Below are 20,778 nucleotides of genomic sequence, written 5' to 3'. Positions count from 1 at the left end.
GCAATACTCCTGGGACAGCAACAGAATCAAGATGCCGGATAAGGAAATGGAGTAGCTCAAAATTATCAAAAATGTTAGGCCTGATTGAGACTTATTATAGATCATGTTCAGGTCCTTCTTAAACTGTATTATTAGTGCTTGGTGAAGTCATCAGGATGGATTATAAATTGAGATGTAGCCAGGCAGGACTGAGGAGAACTAAGATGCTGTGGACATCAGGAAGATATCCCCCCTCCTTGTACCTACTCTTGCCAAATTGTTCTGCGAAGAACAGAGGAAGTACTACTGGTGTGAATCAGGAAGCTAAGCTATTTATTCCTGAATAGAAATGGAGCCACTTTCAGCTGTCAAATCTGTTGCAAATTTTTCAGCTGAGAAAGGCTCTCTGGTTTATGTGGAAGGCTTGAGTTCCTACTGCTAGATTTAGTAGGCAGACCCTTCAAGGTACCTCAACTATGCTTTAAGCAGCAAAACCTCTCCTAGGCCTGATAGTCTCTTGGAACCTGTTCAGACATTGAAGAGGACATTGTGGACAAGTGATGTTCATTTTCAGAAAGAAACTCAATACCAGTACAACCAACCTGGATGTTTAGACAGGGTAGTGACTCCACCCATTAAGCAGTACAAAAATCACCAGTTTTTCAAGGACACATTCTGCGGGGAAAGGCCATATAGACAAGTGCTGTATGCTTTGACTTATGGAGTTGAGAATTATGGTATATTGTAGGGATTAATTTGAAATTCATCACCAGAGTTTGTGAGTAGGAAAGACTATATGCATAGGCCCCGACTGCAATGTTGCCATTAACAAGCTTCTGAGAAAAGGAAGCACTAGAGAAGCATCTGGCCATTAAATATCCAGAAATATTCAGGGGGACTTGCCAAAGGATGATCTGGGCTGGCTTCAGCACGTGCCTTCGGCATGTATGCCTGTGGCAGCTGTGCCTGGAAGCAAGCAAGGGCTGACTGAAAACCACAGCTGCCACTTGCTGCAAGGGCATGAGAATAGGCTCTTTAGACATTGAATTTGAATGGAGCTGCTATGCAAGCTGGGTTTGGGCGACTCACTGTTGTATCAGTTCTAGTGTTTCACAAAGGGGTATAGGGAGATCTCTTCATAAGCTGTGGGGAGCTGGGGGTGAAGTATAAAAAAAATTCTGTTTATGTGATGTTCAGGCTAGAGGAAGTTTTTGAACAGTTGCTTGGGTGAGCAGAGTGCTGGGTGAAGAGAATTATTGTACAGCTGCTGTCCACAGAAAAATGAATCACTCCTTATGGCCAAATGAGTTAGCATAATTACTGTTTCTGGGTGGATAAATTATGGACCTTACAGTCTGATATTCAGATTTAGACTAGGAATGATCTTGAATTTTGTCTAGTATCCCAGTGTGACACTGGTATCTGAGATGACTGATGCCAGTGGCAAAATGAATTATATAACTTAGAAGCTCTTTGAATATCCAGCCCAAGGTGCTTGCAGGGAAAATATTACTTGTAGGATTCCCTCCAGCTGTGAATGCATTCCCATTTCTATTCTAGGAGAAGTCTGTTATTACAGCCACAAAAGTATGACATGAATCTGTGAAGATCTCCTCCCCTGCTATTCATTAGTGGGATCTTCTGCTGAATCGAAAGTCTTCTATAAACAGAAGGAGCTCTTCCACTTGTAGAAGGCTTAGTGTCCAAGCCAATGGATTCAAAAGTCTCAGAGTCTAATTGCAGTCATAAAAATAGCTGATAGCAAGATTTTAGATTATGTGCATCATGCTTTGGTTCACAATGCTAAAACTGATACACTTTATAACTGATGTGGCTAACCTTCCTGTTGCAAATCCCATAACCTGACTAACACCTTGCAGACATATGGGTAGGAATTTCTGCTTTAATAACATCATGGGCATACTGTGTATGCTGGTCTTGGAGAACCAATATCAAAAGCCTTCCTGTTGTCCTGTGGGTTTTTTGGTTGTGATTCAACATCCATTTCCATGCACAATCCTGTGAAGATATGACAGAGATGTCTGTGCACCTTGTTTATCACACCTTGAAAAGGTTAACATTTGACAAGTACCATACATATTTACTCTGAAGTGAGTCCTACCTCGTTCAGTGGAGCTGACTTTCATGCAGGGATACATACATTTGTATGCTTAGACTTCACTGTCAAAACTGGAAAAACTTGAATGTTTGTCATGTATGGCAAACTTCAGCTTCCTGATTGAGTGGATCTCTTTCTTCAGAAGAATCATTCTGTAGAAAAATTGCCACCCACCCATTCAGGAAGCTCCACTTCATGGGTTTTGACAGGCTGTGTTACAGGCTAGAATTTGGGTCACAAGCACCATGTTGTAGCAGCTGACTCTCCAGAGGACTTACTGGACCAAAATGAACAAATTAATAGGTGCCAATGTGGATATGAATTCCAGAATTTTTTAAAAGTAGGTTAGCAGACTGGTCCGAGCATTCTTGCCAGGGAAACAGTCTGGGAATGCCAACCTAGCATCCGTACTTCTTTGCATGTGCAAATGCAATTTAGAGTCTGAATACCTTATGATAGTTCATAGGACTGGCTTTATATTATGTCCCCAAACCCCAAATTCCCGTGCTTTTATCCTACGTGTAATATGGAATAAAGTTGCTTAGCTACCTAAGCTTCGACAGGCATCTAGAAAAGATCAGTAACCAATACAGAGCTCTGTAATAAGATTCCCACTAATCTTGTGAATTGGAATCCAGTGAGCATGGGCTTTACTCCACTTTCAGCTAATGCTCACCTCCCTTCATCTATAGCTGTGTTTCTTTTGATCCTCCTACTGCCTCTTTTAAACATTCAGGTGTTGCATCATCTGTAGCTCTGAATAGCAGTATCAAGAAAGTTTAGGAATCTGCAAGCCCTTAGGGATAAATTCCAGAAGAATAGTTTTTTATCAGAATAATGACAACAAGCCCATGAGCATCTTTAAAAGCAACACATTTATTGTGGCATGACCGCCTCATCTTCATCATGTACAAGGAAGTGGCACAATATTATTTTTGCTGGGCATGATCAAACAATCAAACCATCAAAGCATGAATAAGGAAATCATCCTGACAATTACTGCAGAATCTACCTAGCCTCCATTTTTAAAAGAGCAAGTGTTTAGTTTTTTGTAGTTACCGGTATATGAACATTTATAAGGGGGTTGGGAAGGGGAGACTCTCTGGCTTCTAAAGATTGCTAAATAGGCCCGTTTTCTAGTCCTGGAGTGATGAAAGTAACAAGACTAGGTTGCAAGTGATTTTTACCTAACCCATTTCATTTATTGTACAACATTGTGAATGTTTAGCCTCCCTCTCCTTTACTAAAGGCAGCATGAATGCACATGTGACTTTGTGGCTAGGCACCCCTCCTTTCATATAATAATGTAATTTTTAAACGAATGAAGAATCCTGCACAAAATCCTCCTGTGGTTGGCATACATGTGGGTCACTCACCACGGCCTCTCCAGTGGGTACTGAGGACAGCCATACCAGATATACCTATGTCAGCAGCACTGGGTCATGCACCTAGAGGCTGCTTTCAGCTTTTGGAGGGCCCAGTTTGAATCTAAAAAAAAATCAAAAATCTGGACGGCCACATTAATCAGAGACCATGGCAGTTCACAAAAATGAATTTAGCTTGCCTTATGGCCATGGGTTGAGAAAGAGACTTGGATAGCCAATATGGTGTAGGAGATAGGCTGTCCAACTGGAAAGGGTAGCCCTGGGTTGAAATTAAACTTTAAAACTGGATCACTACCTAACCTATCACTCAGAGTGGCAGGGTACAAATGTGAGAATTGTGTGGGGAAATTGTCTGAGATATCATTAAAACTATTCTGTTCTTGGAACAAGTGAACAGCCATCTTTTTGTGATGGCTGGAAAAACCTTGCTTAATTGCTATTTGTTCTTCTGTTTCAGAAGGTGAGCATTGTGCCTGGTGATCCTCCCCTGACCCATTAGCCATGCCAGGGATTGTGGTATTCCGCCGTCGCTGGTCTGTAGGCAGTGATGACCTTGTTTTGCCAGCCATCTTTCTCTTTCTCCTTCATACCACTTGGTAAGTGAAAACATACACCTGAGCAGAAAGCTTCCACGACTCTACTGTTCTGTTTTGCTACTCTTTTTTCCAGTTATTGGTAGCATCCTGCTCCCCTGTAAAAAGTGTCATTCAAAACGCTGCATTTTTAAAAAAATCATTTCATAAAAATGTATATGCTGCTTGTTTGTAGAAAAATCCTCAAAGCGGTTTTCAAAAAAGATAAAGCAATAAAATCATCACTAATCATTTATAACCATTGTTTAAAGCATAAAGTTGTAACCACAACAAAACAATTTAAAACTCATACAAACTTTCTAAACGTCTGGTATTAAAGCTCAGAATGTCGTCAGTAGGCACTGAAAAGAATACAGCAAAGGTATCAATTGGTGGGATTTCCCAAGTGTTGACTCATAACATCAGTCTTATTTAGACTAACGCCATAATTCACATCATTAGAAAGGTAAGTTAATGCAGAATTTAATGCAACACACTGTGTTGAATTATCTTGATAAAACCAGGGTAAAGTGTATTTCATACCTTCTCACCATTTCTGTTAATACTTAGTATGGAAAACTTTTGCCACAATTACAGCCCTACAATGGCATCCCATGGAGTTGTTGTTGTTATTGTTATTATTTTATTAGCGTTTATCTAACGCCCTATACCCAGAGTTCTCAGGGCAGTTCAAAGAATAAAATCAAGATATAAAACCACAAAATACATAATAAAAATAAAAACAACAACCCAATAGCCCCCCCAAAAAAACCCATTTTAAAAGCACATAGGATGTAAATCAGATCAACCAAAGGCCTAGTTAAAAAGGAATGTTTTTGTCTGGCACCTAAAGGTGTATAATGAAGGTGCTAGGCAAACTTCTCTGGGGAGAGCATTCCACAGACAGGGAGCCACTGCAGAGAAGTCCCCTTCTCATGTTGCTACCCTCTGGACCTCTCGAGGAGGAGGCACATGAAGAAGGGCCTCAGAAGATGATCTCAGGGTCCAAGTAGGTTCACATGGAAAGAGGCAATCCTTGAGGTATTGCAGTCCTGGAATGAACCAAGGATGTTAGTTTGTCAGGTGTTATAATGTAAAACCAATATTGTATGATTCCTTCTTATCAGTTGTTCCTTGGTTGCTTCTGACTAGCAAGTTTCTTTATGGATAACTCAGCAGTGGTGTACTGGGGAATCTACATGTTGCCACACATCTTCCCAGAGGGCAAGCAAAGTGATGAAAGTTGTGACAGCTTATTGTTTTACCCTTTGTCATGTGGGCACACTCATGTATCATGTATAATAAAATCATTATGTAGGCAAGAATAGTAATACCATATTGACATTATAATCTCGATGTAGAGTTTACAGCACCGTGTGCCTGCCACATTTTCTTCTGCCCTCTAGTGACTACTGAAAGCATGTCCACACCTTTACTATTCTCATTTTAAGACCTCCTGATGACAGTGGAGAAGTAGACAGATCTGTCAAAAGGAATTTTCTCTCTCTCAGTTATAGAGGGACGCAGAATGTGTTCTGGGATGCCATCCAGAAATCTGCATGTGGGCGAAAAAAATCCCCACTAGCTAAGCAGCAGCATTTTACTATCAAAGCAATCCCTAAACATATACCACAAATAAATGGGTGACATTAGTGGAACATTTGAAATTGGCTAAATGTGATATTTGCCTGTAATCACACAAACCCAGACCCAGGTGTATACTGAATATACACTGATAGCATTCCTTTAGTGGCTGACTCTGGAAACTCTTGTCAAATTTATTTCATTAAAAGTAACAAGATAATTACATTGTGAATAAAATGTTAAAAGGGCTCTGATGCCTTTAGAGAGGATAACTGTTTTATTATGGGATCAGCTTTGATAGGCAAAAGCTCATTTTATTAGATGTATGCAGTTGTGAATATGTTCAAAGCTAACTACTTATTTGTTTAGCACATAAAATAAACTAACCACTTCATGGAAACATTAAAAAGAGACATTTTCACAGACCTGCAATCATAATATTGCTGTTGACATTCTTTGAATACTATTTTTTCATGTATATGGTACCTTGAGGTTTATCAAGGGAATATTATATGTGCTTATGTGTGGCAGGTTCATAATCCTTTCTGTGGTGCTCTTTGGACTGGCATACAACCCCAATGAGACCTGCTCTCTCAACCTGGTGGACCACGGCAGAGGCTACCTGGGTATTCTGCTTAGCTGCATGATCGCAGAAGTCGCAATCATCTGGCTCAGCATGCGTGGCAGCATCTTGTACACAGAACCTCGGGATTCAATGCAATATGTCCTGTACGTCAGACTGGGTAAGAGACAGTGACCAAGGGACTTTATAAATTTTTGAACTTGATGCAGCCATCTGTTACACACTCAAGGGATTCCCCCGTCAGCACACGGATAAGCAGACACAAAACACATTCTTTTTCAGCCCTTTAAATACTCTGCTCATTTAGAATATACATACTGCAGAGGAGAATCTCTTTTCCAGAATTTCTGTCTTCATTTTCATTGGTAGCACCAAGGATGTTTTTTAGTCTAGAAACATCCTCTGAATGTTAAGCAAGGGAAAGCCATTTATAAAACTAGTTTTTGTTTCACTTCTACTACAGATGTGGGAAATGCAGAGATTGAATTTTTGCCAGATGTCCCCACGACGCTGCATAAATTTACCCTATGTAAACTTTTGATTAGTTTAATTTTTTGGATCCCTGTCACCTCACTTTGTTAAATGACATAAGACATCATTTCATTTGTCTGCTTTTTAGCATTTTACATTTGTAATAACTACATTTACCATGCCATCCTGCAGAAATGCAGACACTGCATGTAACGATTGCCTTTCTCCATCTGCCTTGATACTTCTTTCGTAGAAATCTAATTCATGCTTAGCATGCACACAACCAAACCTAAACCCACCTGCCGTGCTTGAGCACATAAGTTTATTTCTCCCCTTGCTTGTTCACATGTCGTAAAAAGTTTCCATTGATAACCCTCCTCTCTCACAAAATATTCTTTGTAGGTACTGGCTACTTAAAGGAATCTCTTCCACTGATGACGTGTGCATGGAATTTGCTTTGTCTTTTGAAGGACACATAACCTTTCCCTACAGTCTCCCTCAAGACATCCTGATTCTCAAAGATGTTACCAGAAAAAAAGAAACAGGCATTGCTCACTCACAACATTTTTAACTGGCCTTCCATTCATATCATATAGAAATCACTAGGCTTCCTCTGCTCGAGATGGCTGTTCATTTTTGTTGTCTGAGACACATATTTTTATTAGAATTGTATAAGAAAACATTGCACACAGGAAGGGCATCAACCCAATTCTAAACACTGTGACATTGCTGCCTATTCTTGTTTAATTACTTCTTCACTGGATGTAATTTTTTTGTAGGCATGGTTACTCCTTTTCTGAGCCTTGCTTAAATAAGTTTGTGAATCCAAATTAAAACTGAGCTGAAGAGGAGGGAGAGGGGAGGAAAGCAAATAAAATCCAAGACTCACTCTAGGAAAGTGTGCAAGAAGCTCTCTTTGTATAACAATGCTTTCAGCTTCTCATCTTAAAAGTGCTTGTATCCCATGCTACCTTGCAAGCAGCTCTTGCAGTTTCTGAAGAACTTTCCTTAGTTGGTGGGTGGCAGCACTATTAAGAAATTAAATTATTCCCTCCCTATTCAGGGGGGAAAAAACCTGTGCATAGAAAGGTTTTCATATTTTTCTCCTTTCCATGCCTTGAATTCATCCATTCAGTGAACATTAGTGGGTAGCCTTGCAGGGGCTGGAACCTCTTTTTTGTTTTGTTTTTTAATTTTACTTACAATATTTAATCAGTGAATATACAAAGTTATCATTCTTTAGGGAAGCAAACGAGGAAAAGCCCTTTAAAATCTGAAAAGTTCAGTTGGTACAGGGATAGAGCGCTATCGCTCATCACTGATGGTGTCGAAACTACTGGCCCTTGATTCAAGCTAAGTGCACCCTGATCCCACAGAGCAGTCCAAATGGCAAAAGATGGAAGAGCAGGGTGGGAAACTGCATTTTTCCAGCAGCAAAATATTGAGGATTCTAGGTAAATATGATAACCTCAAAAAAGAGAGGCACTAGTTTGAAGAAGAAAACATGGGGCTTTTCTCCACAGCATGAGTTGCAGCTTCACATTTGTTACAAGAAAAAGGTTCTCACATTACTTTGGTAGAGATTATTCCATGGAGCATTTGGGAGTGGCTTCTCACTGTCGTGCCATCAAATCTAACATAACAGTGGCAAATTTATAAATAAATAAAAAATTGGGGAATTTTTTAAAAAGTAAGACACCCCCCTCCCCTTCTTGAATTGAGGTGTGTTGCTGAGATGGAGCCTAGCACATTTTCTTCTTGAACTACTTTTTAAATGGCTACATGAGTATCCAAAAATACATCTTCTTTTTTTTAATCACTTAAAAAAATCTTCCTGGATTGAAGAGAGGTAATGTGTTGCTCATCGTGATCAATTTCTGTTACACGTCTGCAACAGTTACGCCAAAATATATACACATCTATTGCAGCTGTGCCACTCACACTTTAGCTGTTTAGCTTTAAGTGTTGTGAAAACTTAGAAAACAGGCTTTTTACCTGAGAATGGAGTGTGACATTCAAAAAAGAACATTTCAGCATTTTATTCAATCTTTTATTGATAAAAGGAATTATGAGGGGGATTGAAATTACTTGCTACAGGTAGCACCTCCAGTCACTGAAAAGTTTTGTTAGACTGTATAAAATGTCACCTTTTGATATCTGAGAACTGAGCAATGCAGTATGATAGCAATTATGTCCTATAAATTAGATATGTAGCTTAATGGGCTTTTTCTTTTACTTTCTCGCAATAGTAACATGTTGTTGTTATCTGCCGTTCTCTGCTTTGAGTCAAAGTAGGGATTGGTGAGCTCTCTCCAGTTTGCCTCAGAGTTCTTTCCCCAAAATGAAAAACAAACACCTGGGATAATTTTCTGAGCCAGTCTGAGGTTGGGAAAATCGTAGAACCATAGAATTGTATGAGCTCAAGCTTGAAGAAATTCATCAGCATCTCTGGGTCCAAGATTCTGCTGTCTAGTCAATTAGTATACAATCTATATTTCTGCATTTTGCCTCCCCCTCTTTCACGCCCCAATTTATTTATTTTTTTGCCAGAATCAAATGAAACTCATATGTACCTTCCTGAGATTGCTAAAGCCAATGAGGAATTGAACTATATCATAGGTGAATTTCAGGAGAGAAATGGGGTTGGAGAATATTTACTTATTTACAACATTTATAATCCACCTTCACTAAGTGGTCCCAGGTTGGGGTACACATATAAAAATATTATGACATCAGATCTAAAATATATAGCATCATAAAACCTTTAAAACAATTCTTTCAGCTGTTCTGTCATTTTAGTGGTTGGAGTGGAACAGAGGAAGATTTTATGTATGAAACTCTATTTCCTGTTGCTGTACTACCTATCTAGAAATATGTCCATATTCTTAGGAAAGTATTTGTTATGATTCTCAATGGGGATGAGGAAAGATTTGTTTTTTGTTTTGCGAGATTTTTGGGTGCTTTCCTTGAGCATTAATATAAAATGCTCCTAAATGTAATTCTTTTTATGAGTTTTCCTTGAAAAATGGGGGTGGGTATGTTTAATTGAGCTTAGACAAAAATCTGGTTTTGCTGGAAGTGAAATAACAAATTGGAATGGATACATGAGAACTGTTAACAAGAAATACTGTGGTGGTCTCTGACATCTTTGAAACAAGGTATTCATTAGAATAATGCTGCTATTGTGCACTATGTTCTTATTGTTTCAGCCATCCTGGTGATTGAGTTTATCTATGCTATTGTGGGCATTGTTTGGTTAACCCAGTACTACAGCTCCTGCAATGATGTTACTGCCAAGAGTGTCACTTTGGGTGTGTATTTGAAGGTTTCTGCATGAATTCACTTTCTGCCTATATAAATGTACCCACCCTGAATGTTTCGCAGATAGACTTAACCATTGCACAAACTTCAATTAGTATGTATGGATGGAAGGACAGTAGCTGTTGTTTTGCTGCCTGACTAGGTATTGTATGGATTTTTGCAATTGCTCTGGAAACCAGTGCAAGTCCTTACAAAAGAATCCAACAGTACATCTCTAACTACTGTTTTATCCATAATTCCTTTCACTCAATAATATCTGGTTTTGAGATCACTGGTGTTACTGTGGATGCATGCCTTCACTTTGGTCAGTGAAATTCAGCTTGAGTGTGTTGCTTCAGGAAAAAAAACCCATAAACGCAAAGCTAACTCGCCAAGAGAGTCATAGATGACACTTCGGAATTGAGCATTTGAATCTTCTTTGTTTTACCAGGAATGGTCGTCTGCAACTGGGTCGTCATTCTGAGTGTTTGCATCACTGTCCTGTGCGTCTTTGATCCAACAGGAAGAACTTTTGTCAAACTGCGAGCCACAAAGAGGAGGCAGCGTAACTTGAGGACGTACAACTTGAGGTAAGTCACAAAACAGCATTTCAACAAGATACAGTCTGGATTATGTATCTAATGTATCTAACTCAGAAGCTATTTTCCTTGATTTGTTTCATGACTGAAAAACTGTGTTGTGACCTGATTAACTGATTTATATGGACTTTTTCTCTTTTCACCTAAGTATCCCTCTTCCTCGGTTGCCACTCAAGGCAGTTTAAAAAGGAGCTCAAAATGCAGCATATGGACAGGTCTTGCTGTTTGTCAGTTATTGGGGGGGACGGACACCCAGCTGAAGACCATTGCTTCCAACCACCACCACTACTGTACAGTGGTACCTTGGGTTACATATGCTTCAGGTTACATATGCTTCATGTTACAGATTCTGCTAACCCAGAAATAGTACCTCGGGTTAAGAACTTTGCTTCAGGATAAGAACAGAAATCAGGCAGCAGCAGCAGCAGCAGGAGGCCCCATTAGCTAAAGTGGTGCTTCAGGTTAAGAACAGTTTCAGGTTAAGAACAGACCTCCAGAACGAATTAAGTACCGGTACTTAACCCGAGGTACCACTGTATATACTAATAGTGGTCTTGATGTAGCTAAAATGACAACATACACACACAGGAGATACTGGGATGCATGGAGGCACCCTCAGGTTTGCCATAATAATAATAATAATAATAATAATAATAATAATAATAATAATAATAATAATAATAATAATTTTTAAAAAAACATGCAGGGGGGAAACCCTAGGAGGCAACCTCCATTCACAGTCGCCCAGTGAGGACTGTGCATTATCTGTAGGCATGGGATACTGAATGTTGTGGGGGTCAGAGTGGGGATAGAATTAGGTGGCTAGGATCCACACAGCAACATTTTGTTGCAGGGTTGACTTGTGTGTATATATAGAAAACTCAGTTTTCTGACTGCCCAGTCCTTAGGTGGCCAGAACAGCACCATCCACAAGAGCGTGGAATATGAGATTCACAGAATTACAAAAATTCTGTGGAGGGGGAAAAAATCAGCAGGGGCAACCCCCCCCCCCGCAAAACTATGCAGTGCAGACTGAGCATGCTTGGTGGGTTTTGGATATTGATTGACTGCTGGGTGAAACAAAAGAAAACTGGCAGGAGCAGGGATGGAATTGAATATCCTGAGCAGAAGCACTCTACACTGCTGAATTTTGTTACGGGTCCAACTTACACTCCTCTCAGTCAAGGCTTGCAATTAAAAGTCAACTGTCTCATTTTTGGTTGTTGGTGAGATGAGACTGGAGGACATTCCTAAAAAGGGATGACTCCTCCTATTGGATATCGCAGGCAGAGTCCCTAGCCTAGAGCCTTTTTGGCTCCCCTCCAGGGGGAGGAGTTCTCCCACCTACCAGACTAATCCTGCTTGCAGCCAGTGGTAGTCAAGGTTGTTTTGTGTTCTTCAGAACCTTTACATTTTAGAGCCTTTCCTCTGTTATTGCAGGGTGGCCATACATCCGGAATTTCCCAGACATATCTGGAATACTGTAGTTTGTAGCAGTGTCTGGGCTGAAATCAGAAAAAATGTCCGGGAAAATTCAGACGTATGGCAACCCATGTCGGCAGTGTCATTTTCACTGCTTTTCCAGAAAAATAGTTCAAAAACGTCAAATTTTTATGTGATTTTGCAAAAACAGCTCAACAACCTTTCTGTCTGGATTTTCACTGTTTGAAATATGGCAACCCTAGTTATTGTGTCTGTCTTTTTGGTTTCTGTTCCTTTGCTCCTCTCCTGTTGGTGTGTGGAAGAAGGGGTGTTTTGTTTTTGTTGTCTTTTCTCTCCCTAGTTGCTTCCTGCCTCTCTTGTTTTCCACTGGCTTGTGTGTGTTTTCTTGATTCTTCCGCCCAGTTCCTCTTTGTCTCTGGGTGTTTCGGGAGTGGGGGTATAAGCCGCACCAGTTTAGGTGCTAGAACGGCTAGCTGGGGTGCACCCTATGTTCTCAGGCCATCAGCGGGACAAGAAAAGCATGGAGCAGCAGTTCTCACTGGTGGTTCATCTGCACCCAATTCCACATATCCTCATGTCATATGCAGTTGCAGGGAAGGAGTGTTTGCTGGACCCTTCCTGGGGAGGAGCTCACTGGGGAGGAGGAAGCTCCTGTACCTGCCACCTCCTCAGTGGGTGCTGAGAAGGCTTTCCCATCAGCTTCTCACAAGGCGGTTACTGTTCCTTTTCCATACATTTTTGACTCAGCTTAGAAAGCTGAGTGGGCCCATCCAAATAAGGCTAAACTGGTGTCTCAGGTTGCTAAGAAACATATTTTTGATGAGAAGATTATGCAACAGCTTCATTTTCTTGCTGTTGATCCACCCATGGCAGCTTTATATTCCTTGGCTGTGATTCCTTCTAAAAAGGAAGTGGGACCCAAAGATTCCTGTGACAGATGGGTAGAGGGGGCTCTGTGTAGGAAATTTGAAGCTGGCTTTGTGACCTTTAGGGCTTCAGTTACAGTGTTTGCATTTGCCAGGCAGTTTTTATGTGGGTGGATGAGTTTGGGGCACGGGAGGATGGGCCCAAGCCCATCAAGGATGTTCTGAAAAAGATGTCTCATGCTTCCGCTTTAGCTGCAGATGCTCCCATAAGATCCATAGCTTCCTCTACTGTTTTATGCTATTTCATGCTGTGTAGGGCTTTGTCAGTGTGAGGTAGATTCACATTCTCAGGTGAAGCTGGTCAGCTTTCTATTCTCAGGGTCTGAGCTGTTTGGTGAGCTGCTTCAAGAACCTCTCACTCCCTTCTGCAAAGAAGGAGGAACACAAAGGACGGCAATTCCAAATTTATGTCTCCCCCCCCCCCCCCGCCATAATCCATTTGTAAGCTCTTCCTTTCTGCATGTTGAAGGCATCGTTTGGAGGAAGGGCAGGCTAGCAGCTGGACCCGACGGCTCAAAGTTTTCCTCTGCTGCACACGAACAAAAGATTCCCAGTCAGTAAGTAGCACCTATCTTTTCATCACAAAGCAAATATCTGCTTTCTCAGACCATTACACTGAGAGATATCAATGGTAAATCTGCTTCATGTAATATTTCATAGAACTCTTATCTGGAGTTTAGTCAGCCAGTCCCCATGTGATTTGATGTGTACATAAATCTCCTGATTGCATGCTTAAGAGACCTGGAAACAGTTCTGAATGTTCAGGTGTATTATCTCTGAATATGCTGTGAACATGGTGGAGGGAGCCATGGCACTTTGGACTCCTATTGGGATCTTACACACATGGGTGCTGCACCTCTGGCACAAGTCACTCATGCCCTGTATAAGGAAATAATTACAAAGAACTGGTGCAGACATAAAGTTCCCAATCGTTTAATCATGGGTGAGGAGCTCAGAGTGAGACATTTGCAGTAGAGTAGAGGAAGAATCAACCCTTTCCCATCTGCATGGCTTCATATTTATTGCAATCAGGTTGTAACTAAGCTATTTATGCAATTGCAAGAAAGAATAACTCTGTCCAGAACTTATTAAACCACTAAAACTGGCAAAGGACATAGAATGATGGACTCATTTTAAATGGACAGCACTTTCTTTTTAACTACCTGAAAAAGTGATGCGCTGTCAGATTATCAGGTATTACTTAGATTATTCTTAGTTATGAAAAGTTGAGAAGATTTTTTTCAAAGGGCATATGAAGATTGTATGTAACATAATGGTAATGCAAATCATATTATTTATTAACATAATAACCCCATGTCAAGGAAGCCATGTCCTTATTTATTTACAACATTTGTAGGTTGCCATGACATACAGATCTCTGGATTACTCAAAATAAATAAAATGACATCTCATCTAGTGGTCTGTTTCACTTGTGCAAAAAATGTTTTTAAAAGGGCAGTCACCCAGTGTGTAAGAAGCAGATGCTGATGGTGATCAGGACTTTTGTAGCATAGCTATGCCACTTTTCAGGTGCTGCAGAGCAATGGTGGTCAGTCACTGAAGAGTAAAACTTTTTATTATATTTAGAGGTATATAATTTTCTTACTAGACGAAGCAAATGAGCTCAAATAATTGTATGTAAGCCACTCTGGGAGACTTTTTGGCTATAAACAAATAAACAAACAATTTAAATATAAAGATGGATCTAAACTGAAAAGCATGTTTCCAAGGCATAATATTTAATATGTACTATTAAATTATGCAGGTCTTTTGTACATATCTAAAGTTTTTGCTGCAGAAACATGGTATAATATTTACCTAGAGCAAACATAATTGTTATGTTAAAGTGGAGTTGTTAAAACTACTATAGATTCTTTTGTATTTGATTTCCAGATTCTGGGGACAAATGGCAAGGGATGTCTGTCTTTATTGTGCATTACTTGTAAGCTTCCTAAGGTCTTCAGGCTGTGTGTTGGAGACAGTAAAGTGGTCTAGGTGGACCTTTTGGTGAGAGCGATGCAGAACATAGAGTAGTGAACTTAGGTCTGGGCGGTCTGACTTGAAATCCATTATTCACCATAAAGTTTAATGAGTGTCCTTGAAGAAGCCACTGATCCCATTTGCATGTACCCCCAAACCATAGCTTAGCATGAACATGCAAATATGTGGGTTCCCAGAGTGAAGAATAGCTCTCCTTCCCCAATCTTGCTTACTATCTGGGACTAAACCTTGTTTGGTCTTTGTATTATGCTCCTTTAGGTATACTGGGCCTTGGCCTGGTATACCTGAAGGAGCATCTCCATTCCCATCATTCAGCCCGGACACTGAAGTCCTCCTCCAAGGGTCTTCTGGCTGTTCCCTCACTGCAAGAAGTGAAGCGACAGGGAACCAGGCAGAGGGCCTTCTCGGTAGTGGCGCCCGCCCTGTGGAATGCCCTCCCATCAGATGTCAAGGAAATAAAGAACTGCACAACTTTTAGAAGATATCTGAAGACAGCCTTGTATTGAAAAGTTTTTAATGTTTGATGTTTTACTATGTTTTCATATGTACTGTTAGCCGCCCAGAGTGGCAGGGGAATAAATAATAAAGTTGTTATTGTTTGCTGTTTGTTGTTATACCTGTTCTTAGCATTGCCTGTGAAATGGGCTTTTATCTCTCAGCCTAGCCTACTTCATAAGGTTGTTATGATGATAAAATAAGGTAACCCTTTGTATGCCACCTTGAGTTCCTTAGAGGAAAAGTGTGATAAATCCTTCATTAATTATTTTCTTAGAAGAATAAATTAGAATGAGATGTGGAAGCCAGTTCTAACCTAGCTAACAAAGTGGATGTTTTGGAACAGCAGCTGAGAATTACGTTTTCAGTCCCAGTGATTGATACTAGCTCTTTGTATTTTGCTTGTTACAAGTTCATTTATCATCTTCCCCTTTTGGGATTTTTCAGGATGCCTACTCTGAAATTGCATATCTCTTTGCTGAGTTTTTCCGAGATCTTGACATAGTCCCATCTGATATCATAGCAGGCCTGGTACTTCTGCGCCAACGACAGAGGGCAAAACGCAGTGCAGTACTGGATGAAGTGAGTATGCAGACTGCTTTCTGTGCTTTTTCACTGCTGAAATACAGACGTTACTGATGTGTTTATCTGGCTTTTAATCACCTATTGTCATGTGTTTCAGAAGTGGGGAATCACTAAATCTTTGCCTAGCTATCCCTAAGATATAACAGTCCGTCACCTCCCAGTGACCAATAATGAAAAAATGTTAACATGCATTTTTCAGTGTTTCGTTGATAAACTTCACAAACAGCTTGGTACTGGAATGTGGGAAATCATGATTTTTAGGGATCAAAAACTTCAAGATGTTACAAAACTAGCAGTCCCAGGATATAGTCTGAAGGCAATTGAGGCACCACCATGCTTCAGCTAAGCAGGTCTGGTCTGTGTCTGAATGGATTACCCCCTTGAATTCCATGATGGAAGAAAGGAGGACAAAACTGAAATAACAATAATAACAATATAAACAAGATAGCAATATAAACAAGATAACAATATAAATAATAATAAACAATTTTAAAATTTTCATGTTTCTAGGCTTTAGAGTGGAGGTGTTAGGAAGACAAACAGAATTATGAAACTTTGGCAGAATACAGTGAGAATCTTGTTTCTGCTTAACAGTGATCCAAGCCAATTGGGGTTTCCCTCTCCCTGAGTGCAAATGGAATGTTTCAGGGTCATGATCTCAGTCTCTTATTATGTGATTAACAGGCAAACAACGATATTCTAGCTTTCTTGTCGGGGATGCCAGTAACCAGGAACACTAAATATCTGGACCTGAAAAACTCAGTAAGTCATCAGACTCTAATGCTACTTTGACATAATTGCAGAGTGCACACTAGCTTATCAGGCCCAATAAATCAGTCACCTTGTATTTCCTTTAATGCAAACTTTTATTCTAATCAGAACAGTAAAAAATGGAGAGGCCCAGTGCTTTTTTTTCTGGGGGGATGCAGGGGGATGCATAACCCTAAACATTTTGTGAATCTTTGTACTTTTGTCCATTTACTGTATTTATTTTCCCAATTTGAACTATAAAATGGTGATTTTCTTCAGTCAAAATGAGAGTACCCCTAAACATTTTTTTTTAGAAAAAAAGCATTGGAGAGGCCTTTTAGTATGCTGCAGCAAAAAGAACAGAGCCTTGTTTAAAGCTGGAAGTGGCAGCATGAATTGCTCGGCATTTAATTTTCCCAACCCAATTTTATGTAATGAAAGCGGTATGATGCTCTGGATGTTACCTGCAGGCCAAACTATTCATAACCTCTCAAGCCACATGTGCCTTCTTCCCTTTATCAGTGTAGGGATAAAGTCCTTGTCCTGTTAAATAATGTACCTTAAAAAATAAGTACGAAAAAGGAAGTACAAATGCACTTTCACTTTGTGAAACCTCTTAGGCAGTCAAGAAGCCCAAACCCTTTTTGTCTTCATGCTGTGGGAATAAGAGCCTCAGATGCATTGACTTCTGTTCCTCTTTACAGCTGAACCTGGTGCAACCTTGGGTTAGTTTAAATGATGTTTGTGGTTTAAATGAACCAGCATTCCCCTGATTTGGATGTAATGTGGGACTTCATGTAGTTTAAAAGCAGAAGTGAGTGTTTCCAGTCTCCTTTCAGCTGTCCCCGAGATTGGGGGCAGGAGAGCCCAAGCCCAAGCCAGTGTGGCCAATGGTTAATGGTGATGAGAGTTGTGGTCTAGTAACTTCTGGAAAACACCACGTTGGCTACCCCTGCTCTAAAATATGAGTTAGTGTCGCGTCTGAAAAAGGCCTTTGGCTGTAGGTAGTTACTTTCAACTAGAGAAGCCTGGAAGGAAGGGAGGGCAGGGTTTGAAGGTCCAACAAATAAAAAAAATGTATTTTGTGGGGTACGGAACTGATATTGAAAGAGTGAGAGGGAGACATCTCCAATGATGCCATCAGGACACTAAATATCTCTTGTTTCCTCCAGCAAGAGATGCTGCGATACAAAGAGGTTTGTTACTATATGCTCTTTGCTTTGGCTGCCTATGGCTGGCCCATGTATTTGATGAGGAAACCTACCTGTGGACTTTGTCGCCTGGCCAGATCTTGCTCGTAAGTGTTCACCCAGGCTGTCTCTGTATACATTTCCTCCTCACTTTCTACTCATGTATTTATTGTTCCTTGTCTTCTTTAGTAAATCCTTAATTTCCCTTTCCTCATTCTCTCTTCCATTTTTGTAGTCTCATTTTTGGCCTACACAAGCCTTTGCTTTTTAAAAATGGCTTGTACGTATATCACTTCAAGGAGGTTACAAAGTAACTTTATCCTATCCACATTTACTTCTATGATGCTTTAGTTGAGATTCCTGCATTGCAGGGGGTTAGACTAGATGGCCCTTGGGATCCCTTCCAACACTACAATTTTGTGATCCTATGAAATGTCATTTCTGTCCATGTAGCATCTCATTATTCCTTAATAGGCCTTTGAGTATTCATATGCATGTTTACTTAGGAGGATGTCCACTGATTTCAGTGGAATTTACGTCTTCGTAAGCATGCACAGGTTGTAGTCCTAAGTGCCTAAATCAGGGTTTGGAAGGTTTATTATATTTGAGTGCACATATTCATAATGTCAACTCTGCAGATAGTTAAGGTTTATCTCAGATATACTGAACTTGCATTATTAAATAGTTAATAGTGTCCTGGTGCCTCTATAAAGTCTGATTTCTTTTTTCTTTTCTCCTTTCTGACCTGTTGTCTTTCTCTTTAATTTTTACCCATTTCTTCCTTTATCCTATAAATTCACAGAGCTATCTTTTAGGTTGCTGGTATATTATCTTTTCCAGAATGAAAACAGAGCTGGCATTTTGTGTAGGTAAAAATGTCTTCAGTAAGCTAGGCTCTTCTATTGCTTCTCTTTCATCCTTCATCTCTTTTTCCATTCCTTTCCAAATGTTATTTACCTGTAATTTTTATTTAAAGATGCTGTTGTCTCTGCCCCTCTCGGCCACGTTATGCACCTGGTGTCACAATTGAGGAAGATAATTGCTGTGGCTGCAATGCTATCGCCATCCGTCGCCACTTTCTTGATGAAAACATGAGCTCTGTGGACATTGTGTACACTTCCTGTCATGATGCGGTAAGGACCATCTAAGAGCTTCCTTGCTCTGAAGGACATTTCTGGGGCATTTCAGAGCCATGTCTTAAGCCAACAGGTCTAGCAGCTAATTTATAGCCTGAAGTTACTATCAGTGATATACAGATAACGCCTTATGTATGCTCAAGTAGATTGAGCTCAAGGGTGCTGCTGTCCTTTGAAGGCTTATCTGCTAGCTGTTTTACTTGTTTGTTGGGAGGATGAAAATCACTTCATTTCAGTAAGGCTATATTTAGGCAAGACTGATGTGATGCTGCATTTCCTTTAGGTCTATGAAACTCCCTTCTACGTTGCTGTTGATCATGAGAAGAAGAAAGTGGTCATCAGTATCCGAGGAACTTTATCCCCAAAGGTAATGTTGAGTCCTGCCCTATTCAGTCTCACAATAGATGCCATTTCATGCTAGGCTCCTAGGAATCCTCTGCTTCCACATTTCACATTGCACTGTTCTTGTAGAAACGTATCATTAGCATTTTATGATTCATTCTAATATACAATTGGTTCTCCAGGATGCTCTGACTGACCTGACTGGAGATGCTGAGCGTCTCCCTGTGGAAGGTCATCATGGAACCTGGCTTGGACACAAGGTATTCATCGCTTTCTTATTTTACCTAGTTGGTCTATAATTTCAGCCCTCTCTTTTCTCAGTTCCTCTTGAAAGCAAATGATTTAAAATGATTTGTGATCCTTTCATGAAGGACATGACATAACTGTAAGGTGCCGCTACTGAAAAAGTAACAATGCAAGTGCGTCGAAGTTGCTAGTCAAATTTAAAAAAAATCAAGAACCAACACCTGGTAATAACTTCACAAGGTTGCTGGAGTCCAGAAAACAGTTGACTGTTGCAGAACTGAATTCAAAAAAGCCAATGTTCATAAAAGCTACTGCATTGAGAAATAGGTTTACAATGAGGCACAATGGCTCTGTGCTTGATGAGGCAGCATTACCATTTGCGGTCTTGCAGCCACACCCAATGCAAGACACCACGCTAAGCCTGGAAAATTATCAGTATAGGTCAACTATAAAGAGAAACCATGACAAAATGGTCTGTACGTGGTGCATGGCCCCTGTGATAAGCATTGGAGATGCAGGAGAGAAAAATCAGATTATTTTTCCATATATTAGATATGTCAAAAAAAGGAAATTCTGGAAGCGTATAATCAATTAAGGATATAGTGGGGGTTTTTTTATTACTAAAACTGTTGTGTTGGGCTATAGAAAGCACAGTGCCAATGTAAGGGACATGGAATGAATATTAACCCTTCTGGTTATGGCTAGAATTGAAAAAACCAGTAGACGGAAAACAGCTGAGGTATTAGAGAAGGACTGAAGAATGTGGAACATGCCCTTTTTATCTCTGACACATGTAGTTAGAGCAGGAGAAAGAAGACTTTTTTTAGAAAAAAGGAATAGGTTTGTGCAACAGCCCTCCTACCCCTGGTGGTTGCTGAGCCAGGATGTCCATGAGAACCATCAGCCATGGGCAGTGGCGTAGCGTGGGGGGTGCAGGGGGGCCCGGCCGCACCGGCCGCAACATCTGGGGCGCGCGCGCTAATCTAGTGGAAGAGACTCGAGTGCTAAAATCCACGGGTTAGGGGGCGCAAATTACTTGCCTTGCCCCGGGTGCTGACAACCCACGCTACGC

At 40.4% G+C, this 20,778-nt stretch overlaps 1 protein-coding gene across 10 annotated transcripts in view; it reads left to right on the top strand.

The window, feature by feature from the left end:
• DAGLA (diacylglycerol lipase alpha) overlaps positions 1-20,778 on the top strand; it is an 88,179-nt gene that overhangs the window by 52,677 nt on the left and 14,724 nt on the right. For 9 of the 10 annotated variants that reach the window (XM_053396863.1, XM_053396892.1, XM_053396845.1 and 6 more), the window contains 11 exons: positions 3,941-4,079; positions 6,171-6,382; positions 9,903-10,004; positions 10,445-10,583; positions 13,431-13,518; positions 15,905-16,039; positions 16,727-16,804; positions 17,965-18,089; positions 18,959-19,115; positions 19,402-19,485; positions 19,643-19,720. In XM_053396863.1, coding sequence (XP_053252838.1) covers positions 3,985-4,079; positions 6,171-6,382; positions 9,903-10,004; positions 10,445-10,583; positions 13,431-13,518; positions 15,905-16,039; positions 16,727-16,804; positions 17,965-18,089; positions 18,959-19,115; positions 19,402-19,485; positions 19,643-19,720 — 1,293 coding nt within the window. In that variant the 5' untranslated portion in view covers positions 3,941-3,984. The remainder of the gene's footprint in view (positions 1-3,940; positions 4,080-6,170; positions 6,383-9,902; positions 10,005-10,444; positions 10,584-13,430; positions 13,519-15,904; positions 16,040-16,726; positions 16,805-17,964; positions 18,090-18,958; positions 19,116-19,401; positions 19,486-19,642; positions 19,721-20,778) is intronic. The other variant, XM_053396900.1, reaches the window with a different exon arrangement.

The sequence above is a fragment of the Podarcis raffonei genome, chromosome 1 (assembly GCF_027172205.1).
Source record: "Podarcis raffonei isolate rPodRaf1 chromosome 1, rPodRaf1.pri, whole genome shotgun sequence".
NCBI classification, from domain to species: Eukaryota; Metazoa; Chordata; class Lepidosauria; order Squamata; family Lacertidae; genus Podarcis; species Podarcis raffonei.
Note: the sequence above shows the minus strand (reverse complement) of the source record. Positions and strands in the feature narration are given on the sequence as shown.